Source organism: Clytia hemisphaerica, unplaced genomic scaffold (genome assembly GCF_902728285.1).
Source record: "Clytia hemisphaerica strain Z4C2 unplaced genomic scaffold, Clytia hemisphaerica genome assembly, whole genome shotgun sequence".
In the NCBI taxonomy this organism is placed as follows: Eukaryota; Metazoa; Cnidaria; class Hydrozoa; order Leptothecata; family Clytiidae; genus Clytia; species Clytia hemisphaerica.
In genome coordinates, this window is record NW_027104166.1 from 1505468 (window position 1) to 1527538 (window position 22071).

At 34.6% G+C, this 22071-nt stretch overlaps 2 protein-coding genes across 3 annotated transcripts; both read right to left on the reverse strand.

Moving 5' to 3' along the window:
• Positions 1-1085: 1085 nt before the first annotated feature.
• Positions 1086-3027, reverse strand: LOC136814285 (probable RNA-binding protein EIF1AD). Its single transcript, XM_067070809.1, has 5 exons — positions 2566-3027; positions 2216-2324; positions 1914-2022; positions 1705-1761; positions 1086-1534 (listed from the first exon to the last, which is right to left on the reverse strand). Exons 1-5 carry the CDS (start codon positions 2650-2652, stop codon positions 1252-1254), a joined length of 645 nt encoding a protein of 214 aa, XP_066926910.1. The 5' UTR covers positions 2653-3027; the 3' UTR covers positions 1086-1251.
• A 212-nt stretch (positions 3028-3239) lies between these two features.
• Positions 3240-15719, reverse strand: LOC136814269 (uncharacterized). Of its 2 annotated transcripts, none has more exons than XM_067070790.1 (25): positions 15582-15719; positions 14897-14956; positions 13935-14075; positions 13374-13561; positions 13086-13204; positions 12631-12897; positions 11902-11984; positions 11377-11480; positions 10953-11054; positions 9683-9834; positions 9346-9383; positions 8760-8870; positions 8549-8589; positions 8266-8360; positions 7559-8082; positions 7168-7225; positions 6832-6896; positions 6475-6542; positions 6273-6338; positions 5871-5967; positions 5655-5697; positions 5016-5095; positions 4780-4857; positions 4424-4501; positions 3240-4000 (listed from the first exon to the last, which is right to left on the reverse strand). In XM_067070790.1, exons 1-25 carry the CDS (start codon positions 15654-15656, stop codon positions 3893-3895), a joined length of 2841 nt encoding a protein of 946 aa, XP_066926891.1. In that variant the 5' UTR covers positions 15657-15719; the 3' UTR covers positions 3240-3892. The 2 variants fall into 2 exon arrangements, with proteins under 2 accessions (XP_066926891.1, XP_066926890.1); XM_067070789.1 differs by having other exon boundaries at positions 7553-8082.
• Positions 15720-22071: the final 6352 nt, after the last annotated feature.

A 22071-nucleotide genomic window follows, 5' to 3' on the forward strand; every position in this document is an offset into this window, starting at 1 on the left:
ATGTGCGTGCCAGACCTCTGGACCCTTACCCTTAGAGAGACTGAATTTTGGTGAAAAGGTGACCCTTAGAGAGACTCAGTGTAGAAAAACCCAACCCTTAGAGAGACTTTTTCACAAAAAATTTCTATAATGGGCCAAAGAAATTCGATTTTTAAAATAATTTCTCCAATTTTCGAAAAATTTCTCTAATTTTTGAAAAATTTTCTCACTTTTTTAAAAAATGTTCTCACTTTTTTGACTTTTCACTTTTCTTTGACCCGAGTTTGTGAAAAAACCGACCCTTAGAGAGACTGATTTTGACTTTTGTTGTTTTGGTAACCCTTAGAGAGACTTTGGGAGGGTGAAAAACCCTACCCTTAAGGCACGCACATACCCAGCACCCATTTTTGCCTAAGTACCCCCCCCCCCCCCGGGATAAAATAGTGACCAAAATCAATACAAAACACTACTAAAAATCAAGATTATAAATCGTCAAGACAACATATCTGTAATACAAAAATTTTATATATCCCTAAAATGAAAAATTAAAATCTGCCTTATCCAGAAGGAAAGCGCCGAGTTTCAAAACAGGCGAATCAAACGAAGTACAAATGACCAAAAAACCAATATTTGTATCACTGTGGGTAGTTTATCATATTAATTTGTCGTCACAAGGAGATACTTTGAAAACTTTTGATTATCATTCGAAGAATTCTTTACCCCCTTGCTTCAAAATTCTCAGCTTGGGCCCATCATTATATGAGATTGGACGTGTAAGTAAATGTCGCTCAATTGTATCGTTCAGTACATTTGGATTACTCGTCAAGCTTGGAGTACTCTTAGGTTCCAAATAAACGGGGGGGGGGTGTTGGAAATTTTATAGATTTTAATAAACGGGGGGGGGGGGGCTAATTGCCCAGGGGGGTTGGAAATTGTACTTCTGAAACCCATCATAAGGTAAAAATAGGCTAAAATCACGCTATTTAGAGCAAAATAAGGGGCCTTCTCTTTGACAGCTGAACATATTCTTAGAGATTAATAAACGGGGGGGTCCTATAAGGTCCGGGGGGTTGGAAAATTTTCGAAAAATTAACAAGCAAGGGGGGGGGGGCCGTTTATTTGGAACCTAAGAGTACGCAATTACCTCATCAACTGTTTTATAGCACTTGCTTTCAATTTTCAACTTACATTTTCACATTACTTCATCACTGATATTAAGTTTCATTTGCAAGTCAAAATTCTCTCTCAGTATCAATACATTAAATTTAGAAATCAGATTTTGACAGTTTTCATTTTTTCTTTCACATTACTTTCCCCTTCATCATCAACGAATGTCTTTTCATCATTGTGATGACGTAATGAATTTCCATTCTGATCATCTTCACTTTCCTCAAAATCTTCTTCTTCGCTAGAATCCGATTCTTCTGATTCGTCATCATTTCGGAATATCGGGCGATGATTCGGGTTAACAAATAAATCATCATCATTTTCACTTTTGCTTTCTTCACTTTCATCTAAATTTTCGTCTGCAATATTTCTAGCAGCATTTCCATTTCTGTAAACGAAGACATACAGAAGGGTAGAGCATTATAACCCTGACCAACGTAAAGAAGAAGTAAAGATTTTTCTGAAGAAAAACTGATACAAATTAGACATATAATCAGACGCGATAAGAGAGAACAAAAGCTCTTCGAAGAAAATGACACATTGAAGATTTCGACTTACTTTGCTGCTTGTTGAACTGTCGACTCCTTCCCTGAATCCTCATAAAATGCTTCTGGCCTGAAAGGGTGAAATGAGAAAAATCAAGAAAAGGCTTCGAAGTTTACCAACATTCAGAATTTGTATCCTCGACCTTGAATGAACTTAAAAAGAAAAACAACCAAAAAACGAAAGTGCATGGACGAGATAAAAAGACAACTTCTTTTATTTACCATATTTTTTCACTTTTCAAATACTTGATTTGTTTGGCGTATAAGATATAAACAATTTCTCCTTGGACTTTGACCCCTTCTTTGATTGGCGAGACAACCACAAAGTCACCTGTAAAGAGAGCAAAACACTAAGTTTTCTTTAACTTGAACAATTTCATAAGAGTAATAAGCCTCAAAGACATAAAAATAAGAACAATCCTGAGAAGGCTGAATTTTTAGAATATACACGTGAAATTTGAGTTGTAAAAACCACACAGTAACCTTAGTTTAAGTTTAAAAAAGTGTGTAAGTAATATACAAACCTCTTTTAACCCAAACATTTCTTCTGAATTTTGTTGGCATACTGACTAAGTATTGTTCTCCTTTGGGTGTCATCACTTCGTGCAGATTGTTGCCACGCCCCGTTACTATCTAAAAAAGGTAGAATTGCAAATTGCAAAATTATCCAACAAAATCAAACTCGTTAGGAAAGACCTTTCAACCATTGGTCAAAGAAATTTTAAATAAATAAATATTGGTGAATTACGCAGAATTTTGAGAGGGAAAAACCTCTTTATAAACTTCACGGAGTAGAAAATTCGCCTGAGACGGAAGACATTTCAACACTGTTCAGTATGAATTATTTATTGAAAACTATCGAGACAGAACTTACTTTGACGATAATTTCATCATCTTCAGGAACATAATAATCTTCCAAGATTTCTTTAGTCACGTGTTTTCTCTTGGTTGCTTTTGACATGCTCTTCTCAAATCTTTAATAAATAATTTGACTGTTTGCGGTGTCTTCCAGCCGTAAGAAAATGATGTTGGTGTTGCTGTTTCTTGTGGATATTGGTGATTTCCTACTTTTGTTAAATGTCCCAAAATAAATGTTCCCGGTTTTCACCGATAGAGTTGTAGTAAATAAAGCCCAATGCTTTCTTGTCTTGTTTTTCCACTCAAGGGTTACTTGATATCTTCTCTCAAACAGGTCAAGACTCCATATCTCTGCTTGAGATGAAGTTAAGAATCCATGATTGTAGAAGTTCTGATTGATACTAGTGAATGTGCTTGTTGATGGTGACTTTGTTTGATGATCGAGTTTTCAGGATTTTATACATATTATTTATTGGCTGAAAATATAAAAACAACGTCATAGTAAAAGAAAAGGATTCACTAGATATAGGAATGAAATCCAAAAAAGAACACAATAATTGATATACATAAAAAAACAAACATACAGCTACAGAGATTCCATGGTTCCTTCCCGATTTGCACAAAAACAGAATGCTTTAATCTCTATCCGACTAATTTATACCCAATGAATAAAATGAAAAGGCCTAAGGGCATGGCATAATAATTAATATTCATCAAAATAATGAAAAATTTGCTAAATATAAAAATTCTAATAAAGAACTAACAAATAAAATAAAAAATCAATAAAATTAAAAAAAAAGAAAACAATAGAATAATATTGTTTCATTTTACTTTGGTATTGAAATATTATATAATAATTACATCAGATTAAATTAGCATTAGGTCATTTGGGAAATTTGTCAAAAAAATCTTCATACTAAGAAAAAGGTACTTACCCTAATAAAAAAGAATGGTTAGTAAAAAACCGTCCAGTAGAACAGCAGTTTCACATACGGAAAGAAATTTACACAATATAATAAATTCAAATGCAATGATATTATGAGGAATAAATTCAAATGAACTGCTAGTAGGTGATAATAAATTAAAAACAATAAAGAAATTTTCAAAATTGAAAATTATCGGTTGATCAAAACCATTGACCAAAACTTCGGAGCCCAAAATATTCAAATCAGAATAATTTAGAATTTAGAAATGAGACATTTATTTCTGTGGAAATTCTCCATTTTTTTGGCTAAGATCAATTAGCTTCACATAGTCAGAAACAATTTTGCGTGATTAAAGTAAATAGGTTTCATCACTGAAGGACCCCTTGAAAACTATTCTACTATATGTTAAATGCAAATTTAAAATTCAGAAGACTCCAGGAAATCACGGAGGTACGCTAGAGACAAAGGTTGACGTTTTGCGATGAAGTTGATGATTCGGGTTGGTAAACGTCCTCCAAAATCCACCTGGCAAAACAAGTAAACGAGCAAAAGAATTAGCACAAGAAAAATTAATTGAAACAGGTTTCTCTAGAAAACAAGAAAAATCTAATATCTGAAATTGTTTCAAGTTGTAGGACTTTCTTTCCCCTGGATTTTAGTGTCCTCTAAAGGTGGGGGCTATGCAATTCAAAAGAAAAGAATTTAAAACTAAAGACTTGGTCTTATACTTCAAATCTCAAAAATGTGCATTTTCAACAAAACGTGCATTTGAAAGTCATGTTCGTCGACCTTTCACTCTGAATGGTCCAATACGATTATTATTTTGTTGTGTTGAAAATAATCAGCGTTTTAGAATTTAAGCATTTTTTGAAAATCAGGTTTTGTCATCAGGAATAGTGCGATATGAAGGGTGAAGGCAAGATAGGATTATTCATTTGAGACGAATACCTGAGTGACGTAGGTCACCATTGAACAGTAACGTCCATTATGCATCATCGGCTCCACAATCCATCCACTTGACAATATCTGATAAAGAAATAAATGTCAAGTGAAGTATCTACTTCATTGTAAAAAGGTTCTAAGTAGGTAGAGTAAAGTACGGTTTTGTAGCTTTTCAGTTTAAAGGAAAGTAATAATTTCTATTTAACTGGAGAATAAAAAGCGGAGGGAGATAAAAGCCTTACTTTTCCACGAACACAATCACAAATCAGCGGACGTTTTGGTATCTCTACACTAAATCTTTTCAGAATACCATGGCTACATGGCTTTTTGGAATCATTTTAAAACCAAAATAAAAGCCTTACTTTTCCGCGCACACAATCACGAACTGGCGGGCATTCTGGTATCTCTACTGAAGTGGCAACCAATGAGTATCGTTGTTGCTATGATAATAATGATGATTATTGATACAGTTTGTAATTCTTTTAATAGATGAACTACGATATATACTATTATATGACTGAAGAACCACGGAAGAATTAGTTAAAATAAAAATTATGAAAGGTGGGACCAAAGATACTACTAAAGAAGGAAAGGATACCTCAACTCTCTCGCAAGTCAAAATGCAAAAGTCACGTGCTTGTTTGACAAAACACGCGGTCGTTTCGTGTCTCATGTGAACTAAAATGAAGAAAAATACATTTCAAAAAGGGATTTCTTAGTGAGGAGGTTAGTGGACCAATTTGAAGGTTGCACGATATTTAATGTGCACAGCTTTTGAAAACGAAATCGAATAACTTTTACACGTTTTTTTTTTATTAGAACGTCTTAATTTTAGCTGAGGCTGGATGTGCCTATTTTCTCATCAATTTTCAACCTGAAATGTTCTTATTGACGTTCTTGAAATCGATTCGCTTAAAATCTAATAAAACCTTTGAATGCCGATATTGGATTAAAAATCGAGTAAGTTTGCTATTATTTTTAGATGAGAGGAATAATTACAGTAATTATTGCACAAAATTCCTTAAGAACTCTAAAGATTTTTAAGCGAATTTCGTCAAACTATTCGATTCTCAGGCTGGACATGTTCTTATAATGTTCTTAAATTTTTGCCAAATTTCAGCCTAAATGTTCATACAAACTGGGCTCTAATAAAAAAAAACGTGTAGCATAACTAGACTAGAAATCATGCAAGGAAATTGAGTCTGGTCTGGATATTGGTAATAATGATTCATCTTACGAATTCGATGGCGGTCACTAATCTCTTTTACAACGGTTGTTTTCTGGAAGGAAAGAAAGAAACGGTAAATAAAGAAGAAAATCGAGAAAATTATGAAAAGATAAGAATCCTGAAGAATTTCTCATTCTTGAGAATTGCCGTACTTTACCAATGATTCCCAAATCTTGTTTTTATATTAAAGTTGCATGAAAGTGCAAAAGAAGAGTAAGAGCATACCTTGAGCATGTTGTCGTAGACGAAGCGAGTGGTTGGATTTTTTATGGCTTCCCATACAGTGACTGGAAGCGCGTTGATGAAACCGCGTGCTAAAAAGCTAAAGACATAATATGGATTGTTTATAAGAAGAATCACCACCTAAAGAAGAGAGCGTTATGCATGACAACAAGGACAATACCAATGGTGGTCGTCAAACAAAAATGATTCTTAAAATCCCAATAATGGAAACTCCAGAAGTGCACCAGAAGACAGGGTTCGAGGTTACACGACGTCAGAGTGTTTGAAATCGTTGCATTCGCATTCTTATAGACAAGGAATTTTGACGTCATTTCCTTTCAAATTTATTACCAACCCTCTCAAAAGCCAACCGAGGCGTTAAGGGTTAATAAGTGTATTAGATACCTGTGGAATTTGGAAGAGGAATGTACTTTGCGCAATATCTCCACTTCTTTCGAAGTCGTCTGGTACCTGAAAAAAGGACCAAACTTGAATCTACACATACATCTCCCAGAATAAAATTTCTAGCAGTTTGTCTAAAGGCTTTTGTTTTATAAACGTGAAACAATAAAAGAAAACACATTAAAAAGAGATAATCATTATTTACACCCAATTGTCAGCCGAAGTGTTCATGTCTCCATGATTGGTCGAACTGATTGATTTTGCTTTGATGAACTGTAAAACAAAACAAAAGACTAGATTAGTAGATTCCAGATTAGTACTTAGATTCGAGTTTGATAACTAACGAGGACGTATTTTTCCCAGCGATGCAGAGAATGGTCTCGGAATAAATCTACTGAAAATGTTGGAAAAACCTGTTTACATGGTTGAAAACACTCGTTTCACATGGAAATTTCTTAATAAATAACACTTCATTAGTTTAAGGGATTCGCTGACTCAAATATGATGTTGGGTCAAAGAATGATACATCAACCGGTTATCAAAAATCAAAAGATATTACTACCTCTTCTTCGAGTAATGCAGCAGCTTGATTTCCAAGTGTTACATAATCGATCTTCCCAAACGAATCTACAAAAATGAAAGAGAATGTAGGTTTCATTAAATCAATGGTTATATTTAAAATCTTTGCTCCAGCTCCAGAGGAGCAGAGGGGTTTTGAAATTGCAAATTTCAACCAAAAGTACTATGCCAATGAAGGTAGAAGGTTTATCACCTTCTTTAACACCCTACCTGGAAGTGCTTGGGATTCGAACACAGTCTATTAGAGTCCAAATCTGTGATCGGAACCTTCACACTACGAATCAAAAATACTTAAAGGAAGATTTCAAAACAAATATACCTCTTGGAAGATCCAAAGGTTGTTCTGATATCGAGACGTTTGTTTGGTCCTCGGTGAACTGGAAATAAAAAGAAATGTCTTGCAAAAAAAGGTGTGAAAAAAAACAACTTCGTGTGGAAAAAGTAAACTGTCTTAAAATTAGTTCGAAAATTCAAAATCTTAGTAAGATCATCTTAGTAGATTTATAGATTTAGTAAGCTTTATTAGTGATCATGCACTTTCAATTTAGAATCTAGTAATTATTCAGGAAGTTTAGCTTTAAAAATTATCAGTTCTCTTGATCGATGTGTAAGGTGTCATGAGCCGGTAAAATAGTGTGAAAACATTATGATAACCCTATCAACATTAATTACAGCATGTGTGAATTAGTGCAGAAAGATATTACCTCTACCTGAGAAAGATCACCGATACTCTCGCTTCCATCCAACAGACTGTCTTCACTCGTCATTCTACGAGGTCTTGGCAATTCAACTTGGCCACCACCGTCAGGACTCTTTGAATAGAAATTTTCTTGTAAATCGAAACCATTGTCCATGATGTAATTACTTGTCTCTCCATCTATGGTGTCTCCAGTTTGTATTGAACTAGAGACAGATTCGATGGTTGGTTTACGTTCAACTACAGGAGTACTGGTGCTTAAAACGTCATCAGATTGCGCACCCTCGTTGAGGTTTTCATCATCTGTTTCAGCTTCAATATTGGTCATTTCTTCTTTTTCTTCTGGAGGGGGTTCTAGAGGCTGCGGAGGCTCTTCAAAAATACTCGGCACAGCTTTTACTTTTTCCAGGATAGTGATTCTTCCATCCAAAGGAGGGTCACGAATTTCATACCGCCTCTCGCAATGCTTCCGGATACGCCCAGCTAACAGCGGTTGTTCCGCGTTCACTCGTTTTGTTATGCGACCAGGAATGGAGCCTATAACAAAAATTGTCAAAGGAGTACATCATCAGAGTTTAGAGAAAAGGCCTATGCTAGTACTGTTTTTTTTTATAATTGTTACTTATGTTTTAGAGGGAAAAATAGAAAAATAGTGTACCACGTTTAGCAAGGATGCGTTATGTAACATTCAAAAAGCACAAATGTCAACAACCATTTTACCTTTAAGATCAGCTCTGGTAACGTAAGTGATTTCAACTTCTGGTGGGTCTTCAGATAACACTTTAAACACGTATCCAGCTATGATCACTTCTCCCCTGTTTTGAAAGAAAGTTTCATGTTACGTTATTGTCGTTTGGGAAGCAATAAAATGGTGTGAACAAAATGGTGATACTGATAGTGCAAAAAAAAGATATTTTACAGTAATGTTCTATAAAATACGATTAAGCAATCATGAAAGAAGAAGAAGAGTGATGTTTTGACTTCGAAGCATGACATATTATACCTGACTTTGTTGTTTCTCTCTGGACATTCTTCATGAGTCGTCTGAAAGTTTGAAGATAAAAACACCATTCAGATTTGAAACGTAATTATGTTTCTTATGATGATGATGAGGTTTAAATTCATTTGCAGATTTCTGATAGAGTCGGTGGGAACCTCTGGAAAATAACATTGGAAGATAATGCCCAAATGAGTGACCAGCCCCATTAACTTACCGCAGTAACAACAGAAGCATAAATATTGTCTTTCAAGTGGCGAAGTGCTGTAATACTGCAGAAATCTCTCCCTGTCGTCGGCCAAACATTTTGGTAGAGCAAATTATTTATCTGAAGGTAAGGAAAAAGGTTAAATTAACTTAAACGTGACTCAAATCACATAACGTACTTTAGGCATAAAAACTTTTTCAAGCAAAAAACTTTCATGAGGTCGAAAAATCGCAAAATTTACGACATTTTCTTTCGCAAATTTGACAAAAAAATATTTTTCGCGAGCATAAACTTTAGCGAATAAAGAAATTAAAATTAAAATTTTCACACGAAAAATGGCTTAGAGGGACAAATACTTTGAATTGGATTGAAACCTTTGTCTTTTCACTTACGAGACTTTATTAACAGGCTTTGTGAATAATTTTTTGCGAGCATAAACTTTCACGTATGACCTTTTCAAGAATTTTCAAAGACAAAGAGCTGAAATTCGCAAAAATCACAAAAGTCAATGCACGCGAAAGTTTGCACACTTATTTAAAACACGACTTCTGATTGTGGAGTATGCGCATCAAACAGACTTCAAAGTTATTCTTACCTTAGATACCCCATCATCGAATGTCACCAAATCATACCCTGCAAAGATATTCAAAAAATGAAATTGTCTACTTCAGAAAAAAAAATCAGAAATTGTCTACTTGATGAAAGATTTGAGTAAAAAATCTTCAGCGAAGGCAGAGAGTCTTTCTATCACTATGCTACCCTCACACCTTTCCTTGAAGTACTTGAGTTTCAAACAGAGTTCATTGCGGTGCAAGTCTGTGATCGAAACCTTCACACTACCAATTGTCAGAATGTTAGCGAGACACAGCAATACCCTAATCCTGTTAGATTTATCTAATTAAGTCGGTAGGTGGTAAATAGGTATATCAAACCTGTTTCAAAGAGTGTGTCGAATTCGTTCCTGTACTCCAATGTGTGACAATAGTGCAGAAGGTAGTCCAAGGGCACTTTAACCACTGCTGTTCCTTTGTATGTACCGGAAGCAGAAACCTCATCCCCGTCTCTCTTCAATATTCGAACAGCACTGAAAAGAAGAAAAATGTAATAGATGATCAATCATCATTCTGTATATTCCACTCAGAAGAAGTTGTGTAGGGAACACAACATCAAACTGGGTGGAATATATAAATTGAATTCATAATTTCACTTAATTTTAAAGAACAAATAAAATAAAATAAAGATATTTTTCATCATTCTATATATTCCACTCAGAAGAAGTTGTGTAGGAAACACAACATCAAACTGGGTGGAATATATAAATTGAATTCATAATTTCACTTGATTTTAAAGAACAAATAAAATGAAATAAAGATATTTTTCTTCATTCTATTTATTCCACTCAGAAGAAGTTGTGTAGGAAACACAACATCAAACTGGGTGGAATATATAAATTGAATTCATTTCACTTAATTTTAAAGAACAAATAAAATAAAATAAAGATATTTTTCATCATTTTATACATTCCACTCAGAAGAAGTTGTGTAGGAAACACAACATCAAACTGGGTGGAATATATAAATTGAATTCATAATTTCACTTGATTTTAAAGAACAAATAAAATGAAATAAAGATATTTTTCATCATTCTATTTATTCCACTCAGAAGAAGTTGTGTAGGAAACACAAAATCAAACTGGGTAGAATATATAAATTGAATTCATTTCACTTAATTTTAAAGAACAATTAAAATAAAATAAAGATATTTTTCATCATTCTATTTATTCCACTCAGAAGAAGTTGTGTAGGAAACACAACATCAAACTGGGTAGAATATATAAATTGAATTCATTTCACTTAATTTTAAAGAACAAATAAAATAAAATAAAGATATTTTCATCATTCTATATATTCCACTCAGAAGAAGTTGTGTAGAAAACACAACATCAAACTGGGTGGAATATATAAATTGAATTCATTTCACTTAATTTACTGTCACAACGTGTTACAATTCTAAAAATCACATAAGTCAAATCTTAGTCTCCAAATATTTGACTTACAAACGTTGCCTACCAAGTATTAAAACAAAGGTTTTTCAAATCTAGTCAAGGTGTCATAATAATCTCACAGTCCAATCAAAACTATTACAACTGCCTTAGTTATCATCAGACAGGTTTTCAAAGGATTAAAATTATATTGATCTTACTCTTTGGTACCAAGACTATCCCAGTTAGGTGTGCTTTCGTCAGCTTCATAAATTTCAAGCATTGTTTCGTAAGCTTTCATCAATTGTTTGCAATACTCATCTCTATAAAATGGTAGGTAGGAAATGTGAAAATAATTTGGATTTCAATTACAGTAACAAGAAACTATAGAACAGAATGCACGGGAACCACAAACTCTTTCGGGATAAAGGTTTTCGAGTTATGGAGATTGGCTTATGAGGCACTGTCAGATGAAAGGACTCAGAAACTATGGAGTTATAGCAGTTCAAATTATGGAGATTCCACTGTATTTTAAATATATGGGATCGAGAAGAGCTAGAGCTAAAAAATACACAAGAAATTATAACAAGTGGATTTATTCAAACATCAATACAATGATGAACAACACTTACTATCCAAACTTACAATTTAGGATCATATCCAAACTTGGAAAGATTCTTTTGGGGCTTCAGAGCTGCTTCCAATGACTTTTTGGTGGATTGATCTTCTTCTCGTTTTATTGGAGAGTCCTGTAATTAAAAGTTTGTCAGAATCAAAGGTCAAAAGAATTATTATTGAGTGATATAAAACTTAGAAGTGACTTTATTTTTCATCATTATAAAATACAGTGGGAAACTCCACTAACTAACTCAAGGGAGATATGTTTGAGTTATGGAGTAAGGTTTATAAGGCATTGTTGGCTGAAGGGACCGTTAAACTGGTTCGAGTTAAGGAAACATTTGGAGTTACGGTGGTTCAAGTTAAAGAGACCCCACTGTATTGAAAATCATACTTTAGAAGTTTCACTGTTTTATGATCATCATCAGTAAATGTAAAAATAAATTGAAAATGGGGTAAATGTTGAAAAGCTTTATTATAGCTAGAGCATCAGAATACCCAGCAAATACAACTATCTAAAGTTAAAAGAGGAGAAAGGGAGAAACAAATAACCTTGTCTGACACTTCTGTGTTTATTGCTTCAACATTTTGGACAGTTGTTGAGATTATTGCTGGTTCTTCAATAACACCAAACGCTGAAAAAAAATCCTAAACTTATAAAAGTGGCTTATAGTGGCAGCTGATTTTTAATTATGATTTACTAAAAAATCACCACTAATAATTTACAAGGTAGAAGTTGATTGGTTACATTTAAAAAACTTGCTTGTTGACAAATAAAGCTATTCTAGTTTTATACTCAAGCACACAAAAAGATATGGCTATTTGAAGTTCGAAATCTGTGAAATCTGTTACGTTTCCAACAAAATTTGATTTCAAAGGTACTCTAATTGATAGAATTTTGAACTTCTTTATATGTTTGAGTTCACAACTTTTTGTACATTATCATACTTTTTTTGCTCAGAGTTTCATGCTCTATCCGATGGTATTAATCATTTTTGTTTAATTTGACTTAATATAGTCAATTCTTTATGTATTTTGGGGTTGGGAGTTTTGCCTACGATGTCAGTTTTTTGGCAATAAAAGCTTTTGCCAGGCCTGATTCACGGGCTCCCTCTCAAAAAAGTTTCAAAATCCTATCTACTTTTGAACCAATCACATGTGGTTAAGAAACTAACGAAAGATGCTACGGGTTCTAAGGGTTGGCCCCAACTAAGATTAGCTTTACTTATTTTTGGTTTAGGGCACTATGTGCAGTGCATGTAACAGTAATCTTGAGGGTACCTTCTTTCCCCAAATCTTTTTTAACTTTTTTCTTCTCTGATAGTGGTGGTTCAGGGTGATCAGCTTTTTCCGTTGCCTTTTCCTCAGGGACATTTGGTGAAACTGTCTTCCTAATTTCAGAAGGATCCTTGATGTTTTCGTTGATTTTTAACAGACAAAGTGAATCCATGCGCTCTCTACACAACACCAGGCATGATGAGAGATGATCCGAGATGTATGAAAAACTTGTGGTCTTAGGATATGTCGACAATATATGAAGAAGGCAGGCTGAAAAAGATTATGTTTGGTAAAAACTACTAAGATCTCCTCAGGATATATTAAAGTCAGAAGAATGAAATTTCATTCCCAATGAATTTCGATATACGATAACCTATTCAAACTTCTTTTTCAAAAACTTGAAAAGCCAAAGTAATTTTCAGGCATAAAACTAGTTTTCACAAACCACAATAACTTACTGTTGTCAAAGCTTAGTTCTTGGATTGAAAAGAAAATCCAATAACCATACTGTGCGGATAATAAAGTACTGGTAGGGCACATGTAAAGCCAACCATTTTTCTCATTTTGAAACCAACACCTGAAATTATAGGATTGCAATAGTTTAGAAGCCAAATTAAACTTGGAAGGAAATGGACTTAAAATGATGAAAAAATGTAGACTTACTAAAAAAGACCATTAACAGGCTATTCTACTCAAGATAACTGTGTTTTAAAGCTCAAACCTTCTATTTTTAAAAGGTTTTATACCTTTCTAATGTAAATGACTTGTGATGACTTGTCAAGATACTTGTCAGACTCAAGCTCGTGTTTACATTGGAAAGTGACAGGATATCTGAGTTTGCCTTCTTCCATGAGTCATTTTCTTTTTTGAGCGAGGGAAAATGTGAGAATATTGTATTGAATGTTCGAATGTTTAGAAGTTGCTCCAAAATAGTCTAAAGAAGAGAAATAGAAACAGCATTATAAAATGTTTGAAAAGTTTTTACACGATTTGTTTCACTGAATCATGAGCTTTTAATAGCTGGCACCTGGTTGGACAAGGCAGTATCTAGATCAAAAAGGTTAGCCCTAATGTACTTATAAATTAGTGTCTGCAACATTGAATTTAGAATAATTAAGTTAAAAACAGTTTGCAATATTTTCAGGCAAGTAAGCCAATCATGACAAGATTTTAAAATCTAAAATTTTGAGATTCACTGATACATTTTTGGATATTGTCTAAGCACTACACATGTAGATGATGAGGTATATTAACTTCAGAGCTTTTTCAATTAATACAAAGATTTTAGGATTTTATGTCATTATTACCTCAGGCTTTCCCAGTAGTAATGCTCTGCAACCGTACAAATTTCTTGGAGCAAAAGTAAAAGTTGCTTTGTACTTCCATATAGGAACACCATTGCAAACTCCTTTGACTTGCCATCCAATGTTGTTTGAAAGTGGGATTATCTGATGGAAAGAATAGAAAAATACTATACCTTTTTAACAAAAATATAATTTAAATATTAACACACACATGTTGAAAATTTAATTAAAAGCATTGTGTCTTGCAAAAATAGACTAGTCATAATTGTGTACTCTCAGGTGCCCCCCTTCCTTCTATTTATTCTGACTACCTTAAGTGGATAAATTTTTGCGGTTTTTGCAAAAATTTTGGCCATTTTCGCAAAATTTAGTCCACGTGAAAATTTTGAAGGCCTTTGATTCCCAACAATTAGTCCACGCGAAATTATTTGGAATTTTACAATCGTGAAAATAAAAGTTTGTGAAACCAAAGAAAGAAATCAAATTATTATATTACGAGTTCAACTCTTCATTTCAATTATAAAACTCTAGTAACCTCCTAAAAGTACTTTCTTTGAAGTTTTTTGAAAGCTTTTGAGTGACTTTGTCTGCCTTTGTTCGATTAAATATCACATCTCTTTTATAGTAACAATTTATATAGTCGCGAAATTAAATAAAGAAGATTAAGCTTAATAAAAATTAATCCAAAATTAGTACACACAAAAATTTATCCACTAAAGGTACACTATTTATTAGACACCTGAGAGTAACAAGGTAATACAAGGTTTGGTGATAGTGGATCTCACATTTCAGATAGGACTTTCAAGAGGCTATATAAATACAAAGGTTTTTAGAATTGTCAAAGTGTTGTACCTCTGAATATTATAAAGAAGGTAAAAATAGACTAAAATCAGGCTTTAATAGAACAAGATAAGGGACTGACAACTGACATTAAAACTGATAAATGAATCATAAATTTCCTTCACCTTTTCTAGAACCTTCACATCTGGAATTTTGTTGTTCTTCTTGTTCAACTGTGTATAGATCTGAATAAGGAAGTCATAAGACAGTAATAAGAAATTATGTTTAATGTTTAAGTTCCTTAGCTCCTGTTTGGTAGATGGACTTTCTGCCATGTCATTATTATTCTAATTGTTATAGAAGGCAAAAAGTTAACGCAGAGTTTGGAAAATATAGATATATTGATTGACATCAGTGCATTGACATTAAAAGAGAATATTCAATAGACAATGATCAATTACTGTAAGTTAGTCTAATGTTGACATCCCTCTTCTAATTTTGACACCCCCTCTTCAGAGATTGGAATATTAGGAAGGTTGGGATCACTAATAGACAAAAGTTTTTTTCCACTCTGATCACCAAGGAAAGAAGATAGTTTCCATCAGTGATTGGGACCTTTCCATTATTCCTATCCCAAAAGAAGGGTGTCTAAATAAAAAGAGGGATGTCAACATTAGACCAACTTATGGTAGAATTTTTAGATTTTACCTGAAATCCCTTAAGAAGAGGTTTATGAGAAACAAAATGAACAGTTTACTAGATCTTATGAGAAATAATCATTGTTATTACTCTACATTGTAATAAAAAAGCAATACAAAAAAGTCTAAAGAAAAATTAAGAATAAAATGCTTATTAATTTGGATAACTCACTTCTTTTGCCTTGTTAAACATCCATATTAGCAAGATAAATATGGCAGATAACAATATTTGCCATGCACTAATCATATCGCACCTCCTATTTCTGCATTATGTTCTTTTTGTGTTTATTATCTAAGGGTAAAAGCAAAGCAGTCTAAGCTTTTTCATTTCAGACGGAAGATGGACATTCTATAATTTATCTTTTATATTTTTTTTCCTATGGGATTCTTCAAGCAAAAGAGGCATAGACATTTCTGAAATTAGGAAATCAGGGAATTTTTTCCAAAATTGGAAAATCAGCAAAATATTATTTCCGAAAATTTGAAAATTAGGGAAATTTTCTGAAATAATTAAAGATTTTAAATGAGTGAGGAATCAAATTGCTTAAAAATTAAGTGTGAGACGATGTAGAAATGTGAGTCGCACTCTCACTTTGTGTGAGTTGGCACCTCTTGGCCTTTCTTTGATCACTTGTTTTCTTTCTTTTTTCAAAGCTCTACAAACAGGCTACCGTTAACTGCTCTAACTTGGGACAATTGGTTGAAACATGGGACTGTTGATATCTAGCCTGTATTTTCACTTATTGTTAAGTCTCTTTGACAACAAATTTGTTTTGATAACTTCACCAAGTTTATCAATCATACTTTCTGTCATAGCATGTCACGATAACTTTCACTGATAGCACGCCCTTTTTAACTTTTTTGTTTTCATTCAAAATGACCAGACGCTGATTGGAAAATTAGAGATCGCCCGCTGCCTAAGCACCTATCGCCTGATGGGATTAACAAATAACAAGTGTGTAATTTGCCAACGCGAGTGACGTCAAACTCTCCATTGTTTTGCCACTAATTTGATCTTCTTCGTTCCAGACATTTGCATGTTTTCCACTACAGATTCTTTCTCATATTTCATTTCAAGCCTACTTGGTGCAAAAGAGAAATCGTGTATTTTTTAATACGCCGTTCATTAACTCAAATCAAATGACTTTGGAGGTTCGGTGAAATGGTGGCCGAATTGCAGTCTCATGTTTTGTCAAAGATAGTCCCAAGTTAGAGCAGTTGACGGTAGCTCTAAATTTCTAAAACAGCATCTAATAACATGAAAACCAGAATATGATTCTTCCATCAGAATCAAAACTATAAAGTAAAATTACAAACCTCAATTTGTCAGATCCAACAAAATTAATAACGGCGCTGTCATCATTGACAGCTTAAGAGGCTATTTTTGCGCGGTTTATCGGCTTTTGGAAGTCCCGTATGCCCCCTTCTGTAACTAAGGGTTTAAGGTTGGGAAATCGAAAATTTTTACCATCCCCCAACTTTGATGGTTTAGACAGACTTTAATTTAGCTAGCATCAGCCAGTTAGTGGAAGTCCTTCAATTTGTGAAGCGCCTTTACGCCACATAGAACAGAAGAAAATAGCAAAAGAACAAAAGAATTACCCATAGCCAGGCTAGCTCTAAAGCTCTAAAACAGCATCTAATAACATGAAAACTTGAATATGTACGATTCTTCAATGGGAATCAAAACTATAAAGTGCACTTACAAACATTGCACTGTCATTATTGACAATAAAACAAAAGATTTTCTGTCAAGAGCCTTGTAAACATTCCGACAACTTCCATCGAAATGATCTATCACAGCTCAGTCTATCATTTTTAGCACGGTCCGAGGAATGAGCCAAGAACGCTTGCAGAACGCTTGCAGAACGCCAGCGAGCTCTCGCGCGGGTGAAAAACTTCAATCTGTCAATCATTACGCGAAGCAATTCTAGCTTTACAATAATGCCGCAGATCATCAATGAATAGTACTAAATTATCATTATCCCTTTATTTTCATTCCTAGAACTTTTGCATAAAAAAAGGAAAAATAGAAAAGTTGTATTTTTTACTGCACTATTCACATACGAATTTGAAAGATTTTCTATATGTGGCGTTTTTTTGCAAACTTCAAAAATCTGATTTTTGTCCCCCCCTTGTGGGACTTTGGCTTGTGCTTGCATGCAGCATAGAGCACAAAGTCCAAACTTGCGTTTCCCGTAATTGTTGTATGAAGAGTTAGGTCTATACTGATAGCCACCATTTCGCAACCATGGGGAATTGCAATTTTATGGAAATGGGGAATCCTGATACTGTATATTGATATATATATATCAATTTCTTCTTCTCGTCAGACCAATTCACTGTGATGTCATTATGTTTTGGTTTGTCTTGTTTAGTCTAGCGAAATTGCATTAAAATACAGGATAATGGAGACAAATGCCCCCAATTTTGCCCCCAAACTTTGTCTCTTTTACCTTTGTTCTCAAGCTGAAAATCTAAAACAAAAGTGAGACTTAGCGAGATCACGAAAACAAACCAAACCAAGTGAGAAGTGGTCTCAAGGAAACGTCATTGACAGAAATAGTCCGACAAATTTACCGACTCACTGACTCAATCAATCAGACTACTCAAAATTTCGAGTCAGTTGGGCGAAACAAAGATATTCATGATTGTCGCCTAAAGCATCCTCTGAAAATTTCATTCTTCCCCATAAAAGCGAAAATATAAAATGAAGAAGCTTTCGTTTTCTGATAGTCTTTTTAATCTGCCATGAAGTGTTATAAAATTCCTAAAGAAAGACACATTCTCCATCCATATGGCATATGATGCCATGTGAAAGTCTTGTGAAGTGTAAAAAAGACATAGAAAAAAGTTGTTAAAAAGAAAAGTATGTCATTTGATCTTAATAATCTTGTAAACTACGTCACAACCATTGAGCACTGACTTTTAGTTTTATGACTTGTTCTAACATGGAATGAACCCCCCCCAGCCCGCAGGGGGGGGGGCTACAACCAAAATCTTCCTGAAAAAGGCTGGGGGCTGGATTTTTTTTCAATTTCGGGGTACCTATGATCTCTGGGGGTGTCTAACTTTTATGCAGTAAGGTCTGGGGGCTTGGGAACTATAATTTATCTTGCTTTTAGCTAACTATCATTATTCTTTTTAATTGTAAAAATATACAATTTTTTTCATTTCTTGACATATACTCAAGTCACAGGGGGTACCAATCACAGGGGGTACCTACTAACATCTGTTCTTTGGGGGTACCTAAAATTCAGGGGGTACCTATTTTCTTAGGGGGTACCTAAACCCCTGGTCCATGCCATGAAACTTGGGGTAGGTAGAAAACCTGGCCCACCTCTCTGACCCGGGCCATATGGCCTACCCTTGGCCCACCCTTTGGCCCACCTTCAAACATTTTTTTCCCCGATTTTATTCTCGGACAACCAGGTTATAATGACATGTGTGCGTCGGGATGCGCTATAATTTCATTATGATTTTATCATAAAGCGCGTTGGCGTTATTGCATCAGCCATTTTACTAGTCTGGAGACATAGAAGTCGGGTTTCCCAGCTACCGTTTTACGACAAACGATTGGTCAAATCTTCTAAATGCTTTAAGAATAAACGCTTTTTTTTATAAGAATAGTGTACTTTGGATGAGAGGTTCAATTATTCTTAAGAAAGTGCCAAAATTGAGGGTGAAATATTTTTAACGTAGGTCTTGTCTATCTGACCAAGGGATAAGACCCTTAAAATTTTTAATTTATTTCAACAGAAGCCAGCCTAATGGTAGCGCATTGTGCTCTTGCACTAGGGATCCCGAGTTCGGGTCGGGTTCGAGTCAACGTCAAAGTTTTTAGCCAGGTTTTGATACTTTATGTTTTTTTGGGTTAAGATTTCGAAAAAAGGGGTCCGAAGTCCTGAAAAGTTGAAGAAACAGCGCTACGGGGGTTGTTGGCACCCGTACAGGACTTAACCAGACCCTCTCCCGGGGGTCCCCTTAATCTATGTCAGGTGTATAAAATGCAGACTCAAAACTTTTTAATTTTTTTTGTTTTTTCAGTCTCGTTGTTTTTTCTAAATGCCAGAAAAACCAAAGTCCAACCTCAGAATTGGCTTGCAGATTTTCAGAATGATAAGAATCAATTTTTTTTTAGAGTTGTAAGGTGGGCCAAAGGGTAGGCCAAGGGTAGGCCATATGGCCCGGGCCAGAGAGGTGGGCCAGGTTTTCTACCTACCCTGAAACTCGTTTGTTTTCCATAATAAAAAGTTTTTGAACATGCTTAAAATCGAGGTACTTCCACTAGCACTAAACTGTTAAACTGTCAGCAGCTCAACCCACAATAATCACTGGAATCACTTTGTTTTGTGGGCACAAAAATCTAGCTTATGCTTGATATGGTCGTAATGCAAAGTAAAAAGTTCAAACAGTCAAAGGTTAGAAAAAAAAAAGAAAAAAAAATACTTGTCCTTTTTGCCTGTTGTAGCTCTAGGTAGCAGGCACTAGTCGGATTCAGCCATACTGTACTTGATTATCCGCACATAATACTTAACAGCGTTAAGTATATTTTAAAGTTATCTATTGAATATGTGACTCAGGTGTTACGAGGAGATAACAATAGCTGTAGTTTAATTAGCCCGGGGTCCACTTAGAGCTTTTTTATGGTCTTTTTGGCGCTGATAAGTGGCCCGGTAGTATATGGTAATATGCTTTTGCTTAGGCGGACTGTAAAACAGTCCGCCAGATTTTTGTTGTTTTTGGAAGGTAAAAACAGTACGAAGCAATGTTTTTATTTGAGAATAGGGCATTGCAAATCTGTTATTGATGTTTGTTTCTCATTTTTGATTACATCTTTCAACTCTAAGTAGTTTTTTTGTTATTTGGATTTTAAACATTCTCTTTCAAAATGGCGACCTTGCCAAACGCTCCTAGTCTACTTCACTGGACTCAGCGTCATAAAAAATTATCAAAAAGCAAAGTTCAGCCAGAAGTAGACTCTAGTCTATAGTTTAATCAATTTGATTCCGACTGAACTCACGAGGTAACCAGTTTTCAATGGCCGTGGGTTTACTACTTTCACTTTCGATTTCTGCCGGCGGAATTCTTGTGCTCGTTTTTTGCCCCCGCAACGAGCGCAGCGAGTGAGGAGGCCTTCATAGCTTCACGCAAGGATATTGGACAGGAATCTCGAATTTTTGCGAACGCGCGTTTGTTCGTATTGTATGTTCCGGCTAATATTATGCTCCGTAAAGTTTGTTGCCCGGTTAGCTTTAATATAGTGGTTCTTTTTTGGCATGCGCAGCGGACATTTTTTCATGTTTTTTGAGAGGATCTTTTACAGCTTTTAGAACGCCATGTATGTAATGACGGTAAAAAATCACTGATCTCTATAATAATTAGGCGAAAATAGCGTGATTTGATTGGTCTCTTAAGATTTTATTGACAAATCAAATTACGTTAAACGCCGCCATGTTTGAGTACCCGCAATCTGATTGGTTCTTGGAAATTGATCAAGTGTATTGTGTAAATATCTTGTGAAGTCACGTTTCTGGCTTTTGGCAGACATGTTGGATTTTCAAAAGCAGTTGGATTTTCAAAAGCACTTGGTTCTCTAATTTAAAGGTCTCTTACAGTCAAATTGCATTACTTTTTTCAAAAATTGACATATAAACCAGTGAATTTGCTGACAGTCAAATTATACAATCTGTCTGTCTCCTGTCTTTGACATTCAGATTGACTAATTTTTTGGCCGAACAGTTTGATCGAAGCACGGTCAACTGCCAGCTGTGAGTAAGCACCTTCAGTTGGGTTAAACACTGTCAAACCCAGTTTGAGTAAGCACCTCAAGCTGATTGAAAGTACAAGGAATTAAAGTTAAAGAAATGGAAGAGGAGGACTTTTTAATTGATTTAGACACTGCATTGAATGTTGTGCATTTCCGAAATTCTGGCAGATCAACTGGTGGACGTACTTTTTCTTGTGCTGTTGACTGTTTTCTTGAAATTTGTTATCGCGATTGTTTCTCCCCAGAAATAAAAGCCAAAATATCATTTGAAGAATCAAGTGACTTTTTTAATTTGCTTCAAATAAGTGGATCAATGGAAATTCCATTTGAAAATGACGATGTTAAAAGTAATGCTGTTCGACTGCTGGATGAAATTAGAGAACCATTATGGTCAAAGATCATTGAAAATTGTAGTACGTTTACAAAAAGAAATAGTGACGCAGAGTTTCAAGAGATTTTTGGAAGTAACATTTTCAAGAACTTATCAGAAAGAGAGAAACATGTTTTTGAAGTGAGCTCCGTAATTCAAGGTACATGTAATAGTTGCGGTTGTGAAAAAGAACGTAGAGAAACAGGTAACATTGTTAGTATCCTTTCAGAAATTATGTATCCAGAGATAATGATTGATGCAAGTTCATGGCCAAACTGTGTATTGAATTCTCTTCTTAATCCAAGTTCAGTAATAAATTGCGATACTTGCTCTGTCAATATACCGGCACAGGTTCAAGCTTTTGATCTTCCAAGTTTTCTCTTGATAGAATTTTCCACTCCATTATGCCTAAACAATTGCAGATTTTTTGAGCAGATTTCAGTGAAAGAAATTAACTATAAATTACATGCCATTGTAAGGAGTTTTATTTGTTTTATTTTTCTTAAGGGATGGGGATAAAAG

Bases quoted from the DNA above. Each gene is read 5' to 3' on its own strand.
- LOC136814285 (XM_067070809.1), bottom strand. From the start codon at position 2,652: ATGTCAAAAGCAACCAAGAGAAAACACGTGACTAAAGAAATCTTGGAA. The intron at 2,325-2,565 runs GTAAGTTCTGTC...TACCTTTTTTAG, and splicing joins ATGATGAAATTATCGTCAAA to ATAGTAACGGGGCGTGGCAA. The intron at 1,762-1,913 runs GTAAATAAAAGA...TCACCCTTTCAG, and splicing joins TTGAAAAGTGAAAAAATATG to GCCAGAAGCATTTTATGAGG.
- LOC136814269 (XM_067070789.1), bottom strand. From the start codon at position 15,656: ATGATTAGTGCATGGCAAATATTGTTATCTGCCATATTTATCTTGCTA. The intron at 8,871-9,345 runs GTAAGAATAACT...CCTTACCTTCAG, and splicing joins TCGATGATGGGGTATCTAAG to ATAAATAATTTGCTCTACCA. The intron at 6,897-7,167 runs GTATATTTGTTT...TCATTTTTGTAG, and splicing joins ACCTTTGGATCTTCCAAGAG to ATTCGTTTGGGAAGATCGAT.